The 15580-nt window shown below is 45.7% G+C and overlaps 1 protein-coding gene across 1 annotated transcript in view; it reads right to left on the bottom strand.

Annotated features, from left to right (window-relative positions):
* The window catches only part of MIGA1 (mitoguardin 1), a 725941-nt gene that overhangs the window by 228045 nt on the left and 482316 nt on the right, over positions 1-15580 (bottom strand). The window contains exon 8 of the mRNA XM_086936331.1: positions 8628-8728. Coding sequence (XP_086792457.1) covers positions 8628-8728 — 101 coding nt within the window. The remainder of the gene's footprint in view (positions 1-8627; positions 8729-15580) is intronic.

Raw genomic sequence — 15580 nt, 5'->3', positions numbered from 1 at the left:
ATTATTGATTTGAGAGAAATTAACAAAATTGTCATTCCCCAATACCCGGTGGTCTCCGACATCACGACTTTGCTTACACTGGTGCCGCCAACGGCAACGACCTTTAGTGTTATTGACTTGAAAAATGCGTTCTTTTCCATCCCTGTCCATCCTGATAGCAGATATTTGTTTGGCTTCACGTTAAATAATAAATCGTATAGATTTTGTCGTGTTCCTCAAGGTTACACTGAGAGCCCGAGTATCTACAGCCAGGCTCTGAAAAGACAGCTTGATTCCTTTGAGTTACAGTCTGGGGTTGTCCTTATCCAGTATGTGGATGACCTTTTGCTTGCTGCAGACTCTTATGCACAATGTGAGGAGAGTACGATTGCTTTGCTTTCCTTTCTGGCACAGAACAATCACAAGGTCTCTAAGAAAAAGCTTCAATACTGTAGACCCAAGGTGACCTACCTCGGTCATCTTTTGTCTAAGGAGGGGCGTGCATTAACATCAGATTGAATTCAGGCGATTTTAGATACACCAGTCCCCCGCACGCAAAGAGATGTACGTGCTTTTATAGGGTTAACGTCTTTTTGTAGACAGTGGATCATGGGGTTTTCGCACATTATAAAACCTTTGTTAGCGTTACTGTCCAAAGCTACACCAATGCCCCTTGAATGGACAGATGAATGTCAAAATGCCTTTGAACAATTGAGACAAGCCCTCTGTTCTGCACCCGTGTTAGGTACACCAGATTATACAAAGATTTTCACGTTGTATGTCCACGAGAAAGATGGGTGCGCGTTATCAGTGTTAGTGCAAGTACACGGGGATAAGCAGAGGCCATGTGCATACTTCTCGGCGGTTCTTGATCCTGTAGCACGAGGGTTACCTGGGTGTTTTCGAGCAGTTGCAGCAACAGCGGTGGCTATACGACAGAGTGAGGGAATAGTGTTATCGCACAAACTGTTGGTGTTAGTTCCCCATGCAGTAGATGCCCTGTTAAATCAAACAAAAACCCAATATCTCACCAGTGCACGTTTAACAGGATATGAGCTTACACTTTTGGTGCCACATATCACACTAAAAATATGTGCTACCCTGAACCCTGCCACTTTATTGCCCTATCCGGTCGAGGAGGGTCAGGAAGAAAAACATCATGATTGTGTTTTCCTGACCGAGGAACAGACAAAGGGTCGTGTCGACTTGCAGGATATGCCACTTCCAGATGTGGATGGGGAACTGTGGGTTGATGGATCGTGTTTGAGGCTGCCAGATGGTACGACTTCCGCAGCCTACGCGATCACGACACTTAAGACAGTGGTAGAAACAGCTAGAATACCAAGGAAATCGGCTCAAGCTGCAGAGCTGATAGCCTTGACAAGAGCCTGCGAATTGAGTGCTGGCCTATGTGTGAACATATACACAGACAGTCGGTATGCCTTCGGAGTAGCCCATGACTTCGGACTACTCTGGAGAGAACGTGGGTTTTTGACTTCCCATGGAGTACACATTATGCATGGAGAACTAGTGCGTGATCTCCTAAATGAGTTGCTTTGCCCAAAGAAAGTAGCGATAATTAAGTGCAGTGCCCATAAAAAGATCACCGATAAAGTGGGTCAGGGAAATGCCTTTGCGGACAGCATAGCGAGACAAACGGCTAGGTCTCGAACTGGCTCCCCTATGTACGTGACACAATCACAGGCTGAGCGATGGTATGATGCTAGAGCAGAGATACTAGATATTCAGAAATCAGCTACTGAATCAGAACTTGCGGCATGGGCAGTAGATGGGGTGCTAGATGATGAAGGTTGTTGGAGAAGCAAGGACATGGAGAGATGGAAATTGCCTGCAGCTTACTTGCAAGCGATGGTCCAGATGACACATGGGTTGGCGCACGTGGGGGCTCTTGCAATCACTCGATTGTTAACACGAGTTTGGGAGCATCCCGAGATTGGCAATACTGCTTAGAGAGTAGTGCAGACCTGCCTGATATGTTTACAGCACAATCCTGCAAAGGGGACCCATACTCCGAAAGGAGGATTCGTTCCACCTTCTGCACCATTCGAGGTACTCCAAATGGATTATATCCAGCTTGAGCGTTGCAACAACCTGAAGTATGTCTTAGTGGTGGTATGTGCTTTTAGCAAATGGGTTGAGGCTTTCCCCACGAAAGACAATACAGCTCTGACAACAGCTAAGGTGTTGCTTAAGGAGTTCTTCCCTCGATTTGGAGTTTGCTAATTTTTGTGGAGCGATAATGGGCCTCATTTTGTTGGGAAAATTGTGGAGTATGTGTTGAAGGGCTTGGGGATTCAGCAGAAGTTTCATGCTGTATTCCACCCTCAGTCGGCAGGTCTTGTCGAGCGGTATAATGCCACGCTGAAACTAAAACTGGCTAAGATTGTAGCATCTACGTCATTGAAGTGGCCGGATGCTTTACCGCTAGCATTGCTCTCTCTCAGATCAGTGCCCCACTCGCGAACTGGCCTCACACCGTATGAGGTGGTGTTTGGAAGGCCTATGAATGTTTGGGGAGTGCCCAAGCCGCGATTGATACATGATGTGCCTTGTATAATGATGAACGATTATTTGGCACGATTAACAAATGATTTGCTTTCCATTCATCAACAGGTTCGAGAAGCGCTCCCTGACAACTCTACTGGAGAGGCCCACAATCTTCACCCTGGCGACTATGTTATGATAAAGTCGTTTGAGAGGGCGAGCAGCTTGGAACCGAGGTGGCGTGGCCCTGAGCAGGTCCTCCTGGCGACTCAAACAGCTGTACGAGTGACCAACAGAAAGCGGTGGGTGCACTCAACCCATTGCCGTCGTGTTTCTCCTGATCTGGTGAATCCTGCTGTGTTGACCGACTACAAGGAGATTCTGGAGAAAGAAAAGAGCCCAGCTGTGACATCGGCCGAAGTTGAGGGAGCCTTCCCGGACCACACTGTTTCTGGACGAGAGCGCTATAATCTGCGGCCACGATAAGAAGATTTTTTTTTGGTTTTCGAGACTGGTTGGTTACCGCTCTGGGGTTTGTGAAACGGAAACCGGGAATCTCAAGGGGGGGGGATCAGTTCTGCCAAGAGTAGCGACACCCGTCTTGACCCCGGAGAAGAAAACAACGGCTACCTCGGAGCTCAGCACCGTATTTTTCTTTTTTAGGCATATACATATGTACATTTGAGACTTTGTGAACTTTTGAACCCTTTGAGACATTACGAACCTTTTTGAACTATGGCGTCTTCTGCATCACGAGACAAAAGAATACTTGGTGCCATCCTATTCGTCTTGACAATTGTGGTAATAGCAGTAATAGCTTGGGTAGTTGAACTTGTGGTGCCTGCACGTGAACATTTGCTGCCGACTACCCCGGCTCCATCTGAACATTTTCACTTTACCTTGCCTTACCATGAAGAACGGCACCGACAGACTTATTTGAACAATAGTTTTATTCAGATACTGCATCATACGCATAACATGACAAATACGTCTAATTGTTGGGTGTGTGGGATGTTGCCTGGGCACCAGAAGAAAGGGGGCACTCCACTCATTCCACTCCCGTTCTCACATAATGGATCTTGCAATGCCTGGTACACTCTTCTCTTCACTTTGAGATGGCCAACAAAAGGGGGGGTGCTTTTCCGTTTGAATAAAATTTGCTACCATGACCGGGATGGGTATCCACGAGCTGAGGGTACTCGATTTGAATGGGAGGAGTACCGCCCCGATAATGCATCTGCCCCACGTGTTTACAGCAACCAGAGGAACATCAATGTATCCAGCTCACATGTTATTAATGTTATTGCCACTAAAGCTGATTTGTGCATACGTAATAAAGGTACAATTCCGGTGGGGAAAAGTGAATGCAACATCACACTTACATTTGACAGCCCAAATGGCATATAGTTTGTAGCATCTCGCAATACTTATTTTATTTGTGGAACGAAGGGTTATCATCAGCTCCCGTTGGGATGGTTAGGCACTTGTTATGTATCCTTTGTATTACCCCCTGTATTCATCGCCCCGCCAATGTATCATAATGATTATGTCCTTTATCACGATTTCGTGTTGAATCGTGTTAAACGTACTGTCGTTTTGGATGAAATCGATCAGACAGATACTGCTTTACAACAATATGTGGACTTTAATTTGGGACTGTTTTCCTTTGTGGGGGCTGCTTTGAATAGTCGGAAAATACGACGACTGACCCGTGTTGTTGAGGCTGTAGCCAATGATACTGCTATTGCACTAGGAAATATCACTGAAGAACTCCAGATTTCTAGGATTGTTACGCTTCAGAACAGAATGGTTCTAGATGTGGTTCTAGCTGACCGTGGGGGGGCATGTAGAATCATCGGAAGTAGCTGCTGTGTATATGTGCCTGATAATTCGCCATCCGTTTATGATGCTATTTCGAAATTGCACAAGATAGCTGCCGAAATACACCCGGACAATGGAACTTGGACTCTTTCAGGGTGGTTCTGGTCAATGCTTACCACTTGGGGTTGGAAACTGCTAACGATTTTATGCATCATTGTGGGGATATTATTTTCTGTATGTTTATGTATACAATGTGGCCCAGCTTTATGTTCCATGTGTTTATCGGCTTGCATACCATCAAGACGAGCTCTTGCTCACGACAAAATGATGCTTCACAAAGAAGTAGCTCAAATAATGCTAATTGATATTGAAGATGAACACCCTGATTATGTTCACTATGAGGTAGCTTCAGCTAAACGCTAAAAGGGTCGTCTGTCGTAATTTGACAATGGCCGGGTTAGCGCTTAGCTGTGCTACACGTTTTCCCGCTTAACTTGGCTATACTTGGAAACGCCATCTTGTGTGTTACGGCGGCCATCTTAGATCATGAGCGGCCTCGTGGTCAGCGTGCCCTTTAGTCCGTTGTCCGTGCCACTGACCACTCGAGTTTGCCCAGCAACAGGCTATTTTTAGTAACGGTCAAGCCTGTGCATGCGCAGTCCCAACTGACCAGTCACCCCTCAGGAATGTGCCGCCAAACTGACCAGCGGGGTTGTAACCCCTCCAACGAGCTGGCTGTGTTCCAAAAATGACCATATATGTACATAACGCTCTGTAACTCTGTACCGCCTATCTTTTTATTACCTGCAAATTGTATAAAAGAACGGGTCACACCGATGTTCGGTGTGATACTTCTTGCATTACCGAAGGGTGCTGTAGGAATGTACCACCACCCCATGGGGTCTTAATAAACTTGTTCTTTGAATTTTTCAGTTTCCGTGCCAACAGTTCTTTCAATGTAAGTGGGTTATCTTCGGAGCATGTAGGCCTTGGGAACCCGATACTACAATTGAGCTTGCGAGACTATAGGGGCTTAAACAGACTTTAACTAGACTGGCGATTTGATGCTGTGCCCGTGCGCTTTTAGGTCAATGCGCAAGCGCATTGAGCTAAAATGCGCGTGCACAGCATCAAAATCGCCAGCCATCTGTTCCCCAGCTTGGCCCCTCCGCTCCTGCTCTCTCCTGGCTGCTCCTCCCCTAATTATTCACGGCCGGCAGGCCGTGTCTCGTTTTATTTTCTCAATATTCTTGTCTCTCTGGCTGTTCACTGTGTTTTTTTTGTTTTGAACTGCCACAGACACCGCGCTCCCCAGCCGCCAGCACCTCCCCTCTCTCTCCCTGCAGAAAAAAATAATGGTACTTCCATCTGATTTGTTCACTCTTACACATCTTTTCTCCCTTCTACTCCTTAACCATGTACTCCGCTACATTCCTTTCTCGGTTTAAAATGTTCGTGTGCAATTTAACATTTTCTTTTCTGCCTCTATCCGTTGTTCCATTACTTGTCCCCTTTCCTCCATTTCATAGCCCGGATCTGTGAACTAACCTCACCTCACACCATTCCTCCATATTGATTGTATTCTTAGTCTACCTCCATCCACTCCCATGTATCTCATCCTCATGCGTACTTCGTTCTCCCGTGCGTCTCACACTACCTCCTCACCCTCCATCCTAATAACGTGCACTCGCATGTCCTCTCTCTCCCTCCCCCCAACCCTAATCCTGGGCCCACTTCAAGTCCCTGGCCGCAATGGTTTGTCTCGTGTAATGCTTCCGGTCAGTGTTCTTGCGAACCCTGCTTTTAAATCTTCCTCCTCCCTTATGAAAACCAGCTCAGTAAGGCAGGCGGCTGCTTGGATGGTTGAAAAATGTACTCTGTGAGGGCAGAACACGGACATAGACCAGCGGGATCCCCGTAGGACACTAAATGCCCATTCTAGGGCTGGGAACATCGAGCCCTCTAGGGGAGTGCCCTTCTTTGAAGTGAATCCCATCTCCATTGGAAAGTCAACCCCTTACACGCAAAAGTCCCACCCCTATGTAATTAGCATTTGTTCAAGGACCCTTTACCGTTTTGAAAAGAGGTTTGCCCATCCCAATTTAGAGGGCCCCCACCCTTTTGATGATTGCCCTGTCCTCCGAGACGTTTGCTTTGTTAAAATTCTTGAGAGAAGCCTTCCTCGTTTGGGTTAGTTCTGACTATTTGGCATGAGTTGTGTCTACTTCAATGTAGCCTGGCGCTTTACAAGCTTAATAATTCCATACAGTCGCAGAGGTTTCCTTTGAATCCGTATTTTCTTTCAGAAGGCCTTCCCTCCAGTGATTTAGCATCAGTCAGAAACGTTGTATACCCTAGACCAAATCAAGTCATTTCTGTCGTCTTGAGGACTGCCTGCAACAGGAACATCGAATTGAAACCACAGTTACAAATTCGTCCAGTCTCTGAAACAATGTAAAAGGAATATGTTTGGGGAAACCTCTGCCTCCTCCCCCTCCCCAGCCAGCTTGGTGCCGCCAGCACCTCCCCACTCTCTCCCCGCACACAGCCTTGCTCGCATTTCTCCTCCCCCTCCCCAGCCGCCAGCACCTCACCTCTCTGTCCCTGCAGTTTCACGGACTCTCCTTTTTTCAGCTCCTGTTTTGCCGCCCGACTTGTTTCTGTTTGTTTTCTTCCTGTTGTGCAGGATGTGGCCCCTCTCTCAGCCGTTTAGCTTCTGCCTTTGCCAGTGCTTGTTGAATTGTGTTGTAAGCACAGTCCATTGCAACCGCGGAGCCCAGCCATTTGAGGTGTTATTTTTCTTCATACGGGCATACAGCCAAAGGGACCTAGATGTTGCTTCACACAGTACCAAGGTCATTTCACCCCTCACCCACTCATCCTCTCACACCCTCACTCACCCTCACACCCTCAACCCCCCTCACAACCCTCTCACCCTCACTCACCCTCACACCCCCTCACCCTCACACGCTCATCCTCACACGCTCATCCTCACACACCCTTACCCCCACCCCCTCACCCTGACACACCCTGTCACCCTCACCCTCACACCCCCTCACCCTCGCCCCCTCACCCTCACACCCCTCACCCCCTCACCCTGACACACCCTGTCACCCTCACACCCTCACCCTCACACCCCCTCACCCTCGTCCCCCTCACCCCCTCACACTCACACCCCTCACTCACCCTCACACCCCCTCACTCACCCTCACACCCCCTCACCCACCCTCACACACACCCTCACACACCCACTCACACCCACTCACCCTCACACACCCTTAACCTCACCCCCTCACCCTCACACACCCTCAGTCACCCTCACACTCACACTTCCTCACCATCACACACCCTCACATCCTCTCACCCTCACCCACCCTCACACCCCTCATCCCACTCAGTGCTACAACACATATTGTGTTACAATAGGTGTCCAATTTGCGAAAGATAAAACTATTGGCATTGTAAATAACAAAGCTATTAATTTCGCTATTTTCAAAACAAGCACATAAATAAAAAATGTGTCCTTTACAATACCAATAGCTCACACTTTCCTAATGCGAGACCTATTGCATTGCTGTGCTTCTCTCCCCTGCTGCACTCTCCTGCTCTCTAGAGATGTGGCCTAACGACCAGAGCTGCCATCTAAGTCACGTAAATACAAAACATGTTGCATTCCAAATGCTATAGGTGTCACATTTGCGAAAGTTATAACTATTGGCATTGTAAATGACAAAGCTATCAATTTAGCTATTTTAAAAAGCAACAAATACAATATTTGTCATTTACAAGACCAATAGCTCCAACTTTTCTAATGCGAGACCTATTGCATTTCCAATGCTTGTTTTAATTATGCCATTGCGCCTCCGCTGGTGGAGCAAAGCTCTTACGCCCCAGATGAGGACCCACACTTGGTTAAAAGGAGTGCTGTAGTCCAAATATGTAGTCCAAGTGATCTACCTCAGAAGCTCAGCGATTAGTACTGTGCAAAGGGCACTATGCTGAATGCCCCGGTAATCCCAAATGGAGGAGATGGCGGCAAAATCAGGATTACGAATTATGCACAAATGCTACACAGACCTCACATTTTTACCCGGTTTTAATTTCACCAAGTAATCCATAGTGAGGTGTGAACATGCCTCACCCAGGAAAAATCGAAACCCCACGCAATTGGTAATTTCATGTACAGTATTCTTGCTTTGTCCATGGCACTCAGAACAACTTTGTAGGAGGTCAATTCTCGTACTAAAATGTATTGGTTAATCAATATAAATGGCAATGTTTTGACTAAAACCACACTATACTCTTTTCATCAGCGTTCCTACCTCTGCGGCCGAGACAAAGGAGTCCGTAGACGCAATACTCAGTGTATCCCGCAGACACAAGCCCTCGGAGTGGTCCTTCACTGTAATATCTGTATCTTTATCTAAAGAAGAATAAAAGAAGCATTAGCACCCCAAAACAATGTTGGTGCGTGTATGAGCGAGACGTACATAGAACTTAAACATGAGCTAATTTTGCTCATAACAAACATACAAAAGCAGTAAAACAGCAAGGTGTCCCTAAGTATACGCTGCCCCGCAGTTGCAACATTCAGCAAACATTTGGATTTCTTAAAACAATATGAGACCGCTATAGCAGCTAATGGTGCCCCAGGAGGTTGGAGTGGAAAGGGCTATCCAACTATTCACTCAACGTAAGATAATAGCACAGTATTTGTTTCTTAACATTGTTCTATTTTTCCTTTAACATTTCTAATATTCTGACTTACAAAATGGTATTATCTGAAAAAAAAGGCATTTTTTTTTTAACTCTACCATGACATGTTTAACTTCTTCAAAGTAACCACTAGGAAGAAACAGATACTTTGGCTCATTTAAGATTTACAATGGATACTGTGAACTCGTTTCGACCTTTGTTAAACTACAATAGCTTTATAATGTTTAGAAAGATGTTTTGAGTTTTACACATTTCAGATGAAGAATTCACCCAGGAATATGGCGATAGAAATCCGTGTTGGAATCCCGCATACTACTCAGCTGATTCTGTCATTGTTAATTTATATATAATTAAGGAATATTTAGTAGAGGTAATGTTGAAGGAATGAATGAACGAATGAATGAATATTCGTTTTCTAAAGCGCAAACTGTGCCCGGATGCGTCAAGTGGAGTGGTGTGGTGTGGCTCACTGGTTAGAGGCGGCAGACCCGAGAGCAGAGGACGGCCCGGGACCAGGGTTCAATTCCCGATGCGGCAGGGTCTTGGACCAGGATCAGCGGACTCGATAATTCTCATCTCGGTGCCTACTCTAACCAGGGATCACACTCGGCAACTCTGGGCATTAGCTTGCCTCATCTCCACAACGGCCCCCCACATACGCCAGGGATGCCTGGTTTCACCTTGGAGATACCCAGTAGGGACCATCTCACAGGGAAAGCCAGGACGGGTTCCCCAGCGGTCTACTGCGCAGAGATACTCCTTTCGGGAGTCGGTTCTAGCGCATTACAAACCCACAATTAATTAATTAATTAAAAGCGCTGAGAGAGGGGCAGTCAGACTGAAATAAAAGTAGGACTCAAACTGGAGTACCTGTAAAAAGCAAGGCCTTCAGAGCTTTACGGAACAGAGAGTGAGACACTTGTCCAGAAATATCAGCAGGGAGGGGAATTCCAGAGCCTGGCAGCAGCGACGGAGAAGGCTCTGCCTCCCCATCTAACTCTCTTAAACCTAGACATTACCAACAGATTTTTACTGGCTGGTCTCAGCTGTTTACAGGGAACATAGCGCCGAAAAAGCCCTTTCATACCATTTGAGCCTAGGTCATAAAAAGCTTTGTGAGAAAGACAAAAAGCCTTGAACAAAATTCTTCGATTTGAAGAGAGCCAGTACAGCATGCTGAGAGAAACTGAGACTGAGTGGAATTTAAGAAGATCCATCACCAGCATGGCTGCTGCATTCTGCACGAGCTGCAGACGACGCACAAGACCCATATTAATGCCCAAATAAAGGGCATTACAATAGTCCAGTCTGGACAGCACTAAGGCAATCACTGCCTGTTTTCGGGAGGTGAAGGAAAGGAAAGGGGGGATTGACTGATTCATACACATTCCGGCAATTACAGTGTGAACCAAATCGGAGGCCTTCATCGCACCAGGTAATATGCATTTTAGTATCTATCTCACAAAAAGGTAACCGGATGGTGTCTTGTGAAAACACACAACTACAAGTGGAGAGAGGGGGAAGAAAGCACTTAAGTGTTAAGACAAGAACCCTCACTCACCCTAGGCTGACATGCTTCATCATTGGGTCCTCTCTTCAAACTGGGACCGCAAGGTACCCAGTGTGGGCTACAAGTCCCCCTTAGGAGAGGAGCGTGAGGTGTTTTTATGTCATCCAATCTAGGGCTAAGAATGAGGGGCAGAGTGCAAAACAAAACGTGGCTAAGTGGGAGTGAAAACTGTCTTCCGGTGGGCAAGGTTAATCTTTGTAGATACCCCCAGAGGATAGGTTAAAATAAGCAAGTGAAAATAGGGTTATGGATATTTTCCTATTAGAATCCGGTCAACATGCTTCTGCCTCCGTAGACCAAAAGGTTCTTGGTATTCCTCAGGACCATTCTCTATGGTACTCTGCTCTAATTGTGCAAACAATAATAATGATAATAAGTACCATACATTTACTGGCAGGGGGATTATCAGTGGTACCAGCTTCAAGTCAGGTCCACATATAATTTGAGACTATTAGTCATACTCCACCTTCATAAGTCCCTTCATAGCGGGTATCAGGACTCTGTCTCCTGCCTCCCGCCGCATGAATGAAAGGCGCCTTTCCATTTTAGTATGGCATTTTGCTGTCGAGAGATCAATGATGTAGAGTTAGAAGACTCATCCTAATTTCATGTTAGTGCAGTAACCTGGATTTTTCTGGATGCCAACGGAAAGTGGATGGCAAATTATGTGTTACTCATTCATACTGGTCAACGGGATGGTATAACCACTGATCTACACAGTGGCTGTCCTTTCCTTGTCATACTTGGTTAACAAAAGAGTTTCAGGTTTCCAGAGGTTCCCTGTATCATAGGCAATGTTCCCTCTATTTTTTTCCTCTTTGTGCGGCACGATAAGGTCTCTGTGCGCTGCAGCCAAGGCTATGTGCACCAGGTACCCGACCCCGCATGTGGGTGCTGCGACAAATATCAGTGCAGATTGTGTGAGTATTCATGTTAATCGCAGGGCCGGTCATGCGCTGCAACTAACATGAATACTTTCTCAGAGGCACACAATATACCCCTTAGGGCTGGTGACGCCCTGTGTGATAGTTTGTTGGCGCTCCCCAATGACCACCCCCACCAGTGATTCCCTCACTATTACCCTTCAACAGTGCCCCTCAAGGTCTCCATCGCCTCTCGCTCTGAGAAGCATTTAATTTTTTTTATAGCGCCACTCATACCAGTGTAGGGTGTACTTTACATTGCACACATATTAAACAGATACAATCAATCATAGGTATGTAAATCAGTGTATAAGAAATGTTACATATGACAGAGGACTGCAAGGTACAGGTGAGACATGTCAATCATATTGGTAGGTAGTATAGTTTAAGAGTGATTTGTCTGGAGAAGCACAAACTCTGAATTAAAAAATGTAACACCATGGTTAGGGTTTATCTTTAAAAAGAATCGATTTGTTCCCAAATGAACCCTATTTGCAACATTAGGACAATGAATGGCTCAGGAAACAAATCATAATGCTCTAATCTACACCCTGCAGGGTGAGCAGCCATGACAACGCGGGCATTACCCCGCGCTGCCATTACGACGCTGCTTTTACAACGCAAGTGGTTACAACGACTTGTGCTGGAGGGCGCTGTTGTAAAAGGAATAGTTTAATTTTCTATTCCAACACCTTCCCTACTGTAACGTGGCTGGAGTTGGAATAGAAAATTAAACTATTCCACTATCCAGCGCAAGTCGCTGTAACCACTTGCATTGTAAAAGCAGCGCCGTAATGGCAGCGCGGGGTAAAAGCCTCCGTTGCCATGTCATACATCCTCCTGCAGTATGCATGTAGTTCTTTGATGACAATTGTTTACTGTTCTCTATTAGGATTTTAAATTATAAACTGCAAGTAACAAAATGACCTCTCTGACAAAAGTAATAATCCACTAACCAATTTTAATTCTATGTACTTTGTGACCGGCAAGGTACACATTCTTTGCAGCAGGCATATTAACCCTCTGCACTACCTTAAAACCTCCACTAGAGAAAATTCTGATCTCTCTAATACAAGTAACATTACACTTACAACAAACCAGGACTGTTGGCTTTGTCAATGGTTCTGATCTTCAATGATAAATAAGCATCAACTACGTCTTCATTGTATATAACATAGCAAATGCTTCAGTTCTGCCATGATGAAACTGAAAGAAGAAAACCAGTTACTTACCTGTAACTACAGTTATCCAGTAGAAAATTGGTGTGGGAGCACCCTGCTTCACCTCTCAGCAGGGTCGCCCCTAAGCATCATGGTAGATGCAGTCCGACAAACGAGTACACTTGCAAAGTCTTCAGAGTGTTTCACCAGGTGGGTGCAGATTAGTGCTGGCCATCTCTGGACACGTGTGTCTAGATTATTATCTGTCATCAGCAGAGATTAGGCATTATTTGGGGTTGCTGAGCAGGCTGCTGTATCCTTGGAACGTAGTATCTCTCCAGGCGCGCAGGTGCCTCTCCACGAGCTCGTCAGCCCACAGCGGCTCGAGGGAGCCTTCAAGTAGAAAATTGGTGTGGGAGCACACTGCTTCACCTCTCAGCAGGGTCGCCCATAAGCATCATGGTAGATGCAGTCCGACAAGCGAGTACACTTGCAAAGTCTTCAGAGTGTTTCACCAGGTGGGTGCAGATTAGTGCTGGCCATCTCTGGACACGTGTTTCTAGATTATTATCTGTCATCAGCAGAGATTAGGCATTATTTGGGGTTGCTGAGCAGGCTGCCGTATCCTTGGAACGTAGTATCTCTCCAGGCGCGCAGGTACCTCTCCACGAGCTCGTCAGCCCACAGCGGCTCGAGGGAGCCTTCAAGTAGAAAATTGGTGTGGGAGCTAATCTGCACCCACCTGGTGAAACACTCTGAAGACTTTGCAAGTGTACTCGCTTGTCGGACTGCATCTACCATGATGCTTAGGGGCGACCCTGCTGAGAGGTGAAGCAGTGTGCTCCCACACCAATTTTCTACTTGAAGGCTCCCTCAAGCCGCTGTGGGCTGACGAGCTCGTGGAGAGGCACCTGCGCGCCTGGAGAGATACTACGTTCCAAGGATACGGCAGCCTGCTCAGCAACCCCAAATAATGCCTAATCTCTGCTGATGACAGATAATAATCTAGAAACACGTGTCCAGAGATGGCCAGCACTAATCTGCACCCACCTGGTGAAACACTCTGAAGACTTTGCAAGTGTACTCGCTTGTCGGACTGCATCTACCATGATGCTTAGGGGCGACCCTGCTGAGAGGTGAAGCAGTGTGCTCCCACACCAATTTTCTACAGTTATCCAGTATTGGTATCTTTCATAGATTCACATGCCTGAATCATTCCCTGTCGCAGAGGCGGGAGCCCCGTGGTAAATTACAAAAGTAGTGCCAAAGGTAAATAATAGTAGTTGGCCCAAAGAAAAAGGCCTGAGGCCTAAATCTTAGTAGCCTATCTACCTCATTATGGTAAAAGAACCAAAAGTCAGCTCCAACCAAACAGCTATCAGCACCTTCTAGAACACTCTCAGCAGAGCCAGTACTCCTCTGATTTTCATTAGCACAAGTGGGAAGTAAGTATCCCAAATAATAGAGAACTGATTCTCCGGGGAGGAGGGTGGTTTATTTTAAGCTTTCCTAACAGTTATGGATGCAGTTTGGGAGTTTACGAACACTTGTCTCCCAGCATCCGCAACCGACTGTATACTTGGTATACTGCTTGCTACTCTTATTCAGGCATTGGAATCTATGAAAGATACCAATACTGGATAACTGTAGTTACAGGCAAGTAACTTGTTTTCTTATCCAGTATTGGGGTATCTTTCATAGATTCACATGCTTGAATCAGAGTAGCAAGCAGTATACCAAGTATACAGTCGGTTGCGGATGGTGGGAGACAAGTGTTCGTAAACTCCCAAACTGCATCCATAACTGTTAAGAAAGCTTAAAATAAACCAGTCTTTAAAAAGATAAAATCATGTCAGATACATTATGAAATGGAACATATATATATATATATATATATATATATATATATATATATTTATATATATGAAACAAAAGCTCCTCCTCAGCACGCTCTGTGCTCGCAGACACCGCTTCCACGCCAGCAAGAATGAGGAAGGGACCAACGAAGTCAGCAAGATATGTTTTTTATTATTCCAACAGAACCAGCGACGCGTTTCGAGCTAAAGAGCCCTTGTTCACGCTGCCAATATATATATCACTATCTGGATATTTGTTTATAACTATGTAAATAAATACATATATAAGAAACATTTCTGTAAACACATAAATTGTCTGTAACATGAGATATAACAGTCATAAAATAGCATTTAAAAGACAAAAGGGTACCTGAATCTGACCTCAAAGAAAAAGATGACGTAGGACAGCCTGTCCAACTGCTGCATCATCCTGATTTACAGATTGAAGACAGTAATGCTTCGTGAACTTGTGGACATTCACCCATGTCGCAGCACGACATTTTCTAGAGTCACTCCAGCAGACAAAGCTGTAGACGCTGCCACAGTTCTTGAAGAGTGGGCCTTGGCTTTCCTCAGCAACAGCTTGTTGGTCTGGTCTTGGCAGAAATAGATTGTAGATGCCAGCCACATGGCAATTGTGGCCTTCGTGACTGCATTTCCAAGCGTTGTTTGGCCATAAGCCACAAACAGTAGTTCGGATCTTCTGATGTCTTTTGTTTTATGCAGGTAGAATTTTAAACAGCGTTTAATATCGAGAGAATGTAAAGCTCTTTCCGCTGGAGTGGATGGATTCGGAAAGAAAGTTCTTAATCTTATTGGCTCATTTAAGTGAAGCTGTGACAGTACTTTAGGGTTGAATGTAGGATTAGTCCGGAGGGTTACGTAATCCTGAGTGAAATGAAGAAATGGTTCCTTTATAGTGAAGGCTTGAATTTCACTCACCCTTCTTGCAGAAGTTAGAGCCAAAAGCAAGGAGACTTATGTGAGGAATTTGAGTTCGGCCTTTTGGATCTGCTCAAACGGGTGTTTCATAAGTTGCGTTAGGACAGT

Source organism: Lissotriton vulgaris, chromosome 1_1, assembly GCF_964263255.1.
Source record: "Lissotriton vulgaris chromosome 1_1, aLisVul1.2, whole genome shotgun sequence".
Taxonomy (NCBI): Eukaryota; Metazoa; Chordata; class Amphibia; order Caudata; family Salamandridae; genus Lissotriton; species Lissotriton vulgaris.
Note: the sequence above shows the minus strand (reverse complement) of the source record. Positions and strands in the feature narration are given on the sequence as shown.